The sequence below is a fragment of the Mastomys coucha genome, unplaced genomic scaffold (genome assembly GCF_008632895.1).
Source record: "Mastomys coucha isolate ucsf_1 unplaced genomic scaffold, UCSF_Mcou_1 pScaffold12, whole genome shotgun sequence".
Taxonomy (NCBI): domain Eukaryota; kingdom Metazoa; phylum Chordata; class Mammalia; order Rodentia; family Muridae; genus Mastomys; species Mastomys coucha.
Genome location: NW_022196894.1, coordinates 35724937 through 35730164, shown reverse-complemented (window position 1 = coordinate 35730164; position 5228 = coordinate 35724937). Strand labels below are relative to the sequence as shown.

General features: G+C 43.4%; 1 protein-coding gene across 1 annotated transcript in view; it reads left to right on the top strand.

Annotated features, from left to right (window-relative positions):
- LOC116086405 (V-set domain-containing T-cell activation inhibitor 1-like) overlaps positions 1-4088 on the top strand; it is a 9542-nt gene extending 5454 nt beyond the window's left edge. Inside the window, exons 3-4 of the mRNA XM_031364688.1 lie at positions 561-845; positions 4057-4088. Coding sequence (XP_031220548.1) covers positions 561-845; positions 4057-4088 — 317 coding nt within the window. The remainder of the gene's footprint in view (positions 1-560; positions 846-4056) is intronic.
- Positions 4089-5228: the final 1140 nt, after the last annotated feature.

The window sequence follows — 5228 nt, the reverse complement described above, 5'->3', positions numbered from 1 at the left end:
CTCGAACTCAGAAATCCACCTGTCTCTGCCTCCCAAGTGCTGGGATTAAAGGCATGTGCTACCACTGCTCAACTTGTTTGTTTCTTTTTTGAGACCAGATCTTTCTATATAGACCAATCTGGCCTTTCACCGTAGTTCCCCTGTCTCTGCAGGAATGTGTCCTATTTACTACTTCTCTGCTGTGATTAGCCTAAGTACTAAGTGGGCCTGACCCTGCTGAACTTCCGAGGTCAGATGAGATTTGGTTTGTTTATGGGTGATGTGGTCACAGACTCTTCTGTGATTCTCAGTTGGGGCATCTGAGGTCAGTGGAGAGTTTGGAATGAACCCACAGTAAGAAGAAAAGATCCTCTAAATAAAGACGGCAGCAGTAGGGGCCTAGATAGCAAGAGAGTGCACATATCCTGTGTTTCCCTCATTATGCTTAGGCCAAATTTTCGATATGGGAGACCTCAGAACATGTCTCCTTCAGGGTTAATAGAAACACTGCAGGCTTGAGCCTCCCAGGACTAAAACAAATCAGGAACTAATTATTTTGTTATTTTTTTTTTCCCAACCAGATTCTGAAATGCCCCAGGTGAAGTTTGACAAGATCGATGATGAAGACGTGGTTACTTGCACATCCAAAGGCTGGTATCTCACACCCAATGTGACCTGGTTGGACCGGGGAGAGAGAGACCTGAGCAACCACAGTACGGTGGAGATCCTGGAGGAGCAGATGAATGGCTTGTACAGAGTGTACTCTGTCCTCAGATATCCAGTCAAGTTGAATGAAAAATATGTCTGCCACATCACAGAGACGAATGAAAACAACCGGCCAATCAGATCCATCCGGCGGTACCCGAGTAAGTGCAGATGTGAGGGGGCGGAGTGAACGGGCTGCGGTTCACCACCCAGAAGTCACCCATCCCCCAATTAATATTTACTGAACACTAAGTGTAGCAGACACTTCTGAGTGCTTTGGGGATTTAAAGAAACCTCAGAAACACGAGTTTGTAGCCTGGGGTCAGAGAGGGTAGTGAGGTGGAGTCCCCCTGAGTTAGAAAAAGGACCATGCTCTGGAGAATAATAGCTCTTGTCCAGAGAGAGGTGGCTGTCACTCCTGATGAGGCACCTGTTCCTCCGCTAAACGCACGAGCTTTCTAATGTGATGGGCTGAGTAGTCACAGCCGCCATTTGTTGGCCACTAACTTTGCATGCCAGGAACTCTACACATGTTACGTGTGTGTGTGTGTGTGTGTGTGTGTGTGTGCGCGCGCGCGCGCGCGCGCGCACGCGTGCGTGTGCCTGTGCCTGTGCCTGTGCGTGTGCATGTGTGTGTGTTCTGTGGATGCACGAGTGTGTGCAAGCATGGACACAGAGACCCGTGCTGGTATTCATCCTCAGTTGCTCTGCACTTCATTTTGCTTTGTTTTATTTATTTTTTATTTTTTTCAAGACAGGGTTTCTCTGTGTAGCCTTGACTTTCCTGAACTCAATTTCTAGACTAGTCTGGCCTGGAACTCAAAGATCTGCCTACCTCTGCCTCCCGGGTGCTGGGATTAAAGGTTTTGCACTACCACGGCCTGGCTCTTCACTTTAATTTTTTGAGCTAGGATTTCTCACTGAACCTGGAGCTTACGCTGACTGGGCAGCAAGCTCCAGGACTCTGTCTGACTCTGACGCCCCAGGGCTGGGATTACAGATGGCCACTACTGGACCCAGCTTCTGTTTGGATGCTGGAGACTCAGAGCTTCATGCTCATTCAGCCGTCTCCCCAGCCCACGTATGTTAAGTCTGTAATTTAGTCCAGCAAGATAATTGCCTTTACTGTTCCTTTCTATTTGAAGACATTAGGACTTTAAATAGTTTGACCAAATTCTTGACTAATAAACACAAAATCTTCTGCAATTTCAGGTAACCAATAGTGTCATAAATGTCGAATATTACATATCTGAAATATACTAATATTAGTTGTAAAATTTAACTGGATGCCCTATATTTTATCTGATAAATTATAGTAAGAGAAACATTTAGTAAGACAAGGAAAAGTTGAAGCTCCGGAATGATAGGGTTGGAGAATTCACATCTCTGCAAGAAGAAAAAGGAGACATTGAAACACTCTTTGCCTAGCAAAGTATGCAGAGTAGTAATTCCTCAGGTCAGCAGCACTGTCACCACAGGGAACTCAAGGACAGCTCAGTTCTTGAGTCCCATTATGACCCGTGGAAAGTAAATCCTGGGGAGACTTAGCACTGAGTTTTGATATGACCTCAAGGTTTTTCTGACCTGCACTCAAGTTTGAGAGCCACTGGTGCATGACATAAGCCTTTGTGGGTGGTAAAACTACCCAGAGCATCTCCATCTTGTCTATGTAGGGATAGAGTCTGCTCAAAGCCACGTCTAATGGGTGAGGGTGGCAGAGCTCCTGCTTTCTTCTCCCAGTCTGGCAAAACAGTATGACGTGGATAGGCTCAGTGCATTCAAGTTTCCCACAGGAGTTGGCCTTTCCTTCAAAGGGAAAAGGGGGGGCTCACTTGTCTGCCAGACTTCTAAGTCTCTCCCACACATTTAGAAGAGCTTATTGTCTGTGAGTGCTACAGTGGGTCTCAGACTCTCTTCTAAGAACACCAGGGTACATGACTTCAAAAATACTGTTGTTGTTGTTGTTTTTTTTAATCCCCTTAAATTTCAACACCCTTAGAAATACCTAAGAAGCCATCTTCTCATCTATTTATTTATACAGGACCTTTGAAATCGGGCATCTGCCTTGTTTTCCCAGCTCTGTGGCTACAGGGCCTCTTCACACAGCCGTTGCTCCTTGCTTGGGGCTAACCAATTCCTGTGGTTTCAGATTTTTTTTTTTTTTTTCATAGTGGCATGCCTTTTGTGCAGACTCTGCCTCTCTTGGAATACCTTTCTTTTCTTGATCTGCGTCACAAACTCCTGACCAGTTCCCAAGACTTGTCTCAAATCTGAAGGCCTTCTCTCATGGTCATTTCTATTTGTTGAATATTTTGTTCCTTTGCACATCAAATATTTGTTGAGCTCCAGCTCTGTGCCATATCCTCCGAGATATACACCAGTGAATAATGAATTCTTACACTCCTGAAAGAAACTTCCACATACTGTTAGTGGGAAAGAAACACACAGTAAACTGGTGTTGTATGTCACCATCTGTGCTCATTTACATGAAACTCAATACCAGGAAAAATCATCTAAGCTATGTGAAGGAAGTCCGAATAGTGGTGACCCTTGGAGTGGGGGTGTGGGGGGACTAGGAGAACGTGAAGAGATTTTTAGGGTGCTGGCAATAGTCCACTGATTGGTATGGGTGTTGGCTATATGGTAGTATTCAGTCTCCATAGTGGTTGCTAATGGTGTAATCTAAGTGCTAAGCATTCGAGAGTGAGTAAAATAAGAGGAGAAGAGCTTAGAAGGCTAGAATGGACACAGCAGACGTGGGATAAGGACACTGACACCAAGAATTGAGCAAGAGTAGCAGCCAAGCCATGAAGCTTGAGGAGAGCAGCGGCAGAGCTGTAAGTCTGCAGAGAGACAGGAAGGGAAGCAGTCCGGTCTGCAACCGTTCCTTGTCTGAGATCATTTCCCCCAGAGCATCCTGGAATGTGGTGTGAGCTGCTGACCTATGACATCAACTTCCTCACCATAGGTCCCAGCTACATGCACCTAGCAGACAAGGGAGGGCTATCCTGAGGCCCAGGGCCTGTGACTATATGGTATCCCTTTTTATCTCTGAGTGCTGATAGGAAATAGTATTTTTTCCCTTCCTGTTTCCTTTTTCCTCCTCTAATTGCTCTCCAAAAATATTTGTTGAGTGCATGAATAAATGAACCAGTAAATCAAAAATTTCTCTTACAAATGGATAGCAGTTAAGAAAATACTCTTAGAGTATTTTTAGAGCCTACTTAGAGAGCTACCATTCTTAGATGGAACAAAGAATTCATGGCTCACAGTTTTCCCCCTTGTGTGGCTTTAAGAAGGCATTGCTGCTGAACTGCTTCTAATACAAAACTAACATCTTTATTTTCTTTCTTCCTCCCCCGCCCTTTTCAGAGAAAAGGTTCAATGAGTATAACTACTATTAAAAGATTTGAATGAGGGCTGGAGAGATGGCTCAGAATTTAAGAGCACTGACTGCTCTTCCAGAGGTCCTGAGTTTGATTCCCAGCAACCACATGGTGACTCACAACTATCTGTAATGGGATCTGATGTACTCTTCCGGTGTGTCTGAAGACAGCTACATTGTACTCATATACATAAAAAAAAATAAATAATTCTTTTAAAAAAAAGATTTGAATCTGCTGTCTTTTTAGTCAGCGGAGTTCCTGGTTTTTCTTTTTTTTTTCTTTTTTCTTTCTTTCTTTCTTTCTTTCTTTTTTTTTGGCTTGGATACTTACTAACCAAAAACTTAGAACAAAGCAAAATGAACAAAAACAACAACCTCGCCCTCAAACAGAACCAAGGAGGCTATCCGTCCAGAGTGTTACATATTAACAGTCTCACTTCTTTATCTTGTTTTTTCCTCTTTTGCTTAAAGATTTTTTATTTAATCTTGCTCTTCCAACATGTCAACATTTGAGTAAAATTCAGAAGTCTTTATTGCGGAATAAAAGATTAAGATTATAGAGGACTGTGTGTCGTGTGTCTGCCTTCCTGGGGCATCCATCCATCCTAGATGACTTGGTGAGTTCAGAGCAGAGGGTAGACACTATACTTCCTCTACAGCAGGTTTTTCTTTGTTTTGGTAACGATGTGATTTGGGTACTTTGCCAACCAAGGGAAGCCTACTAAAGAGATACTTTCCCAAGATTATCATGAATATGTTTGCTAAATTCCTTTTATGCATTACTGGCTATAGAAATGTCACATATTCAATGCTGATGCTAATTTGAACTTTTCTGTTTGTCCAGTGATTTTTATCTTCATTATTCTTGTATCTAGATTTCTAAATCTTTGCCATCTCTATGCTTTTTGTAAATAGATTTCATTTACCACTCTGTTGTGGTCTGAATTTTATCTTCCCCTCAAATTCACTCTTTGAAATTTTTACAGCAAAAGCAATGGGGATAGGAGATAAGAGTCCCTGGGAAGTGTCTGGCAAAGCTCTCAGGATGAGATCAGTGGGAGTGTGAAAGGAGCCCCTTGTCCCTTCTACCATGTGGGGACAGATGAGCAATGCCATGTATGAACCACAAAGGGAGTTCCTGTCAGACGCTGGATCTGTC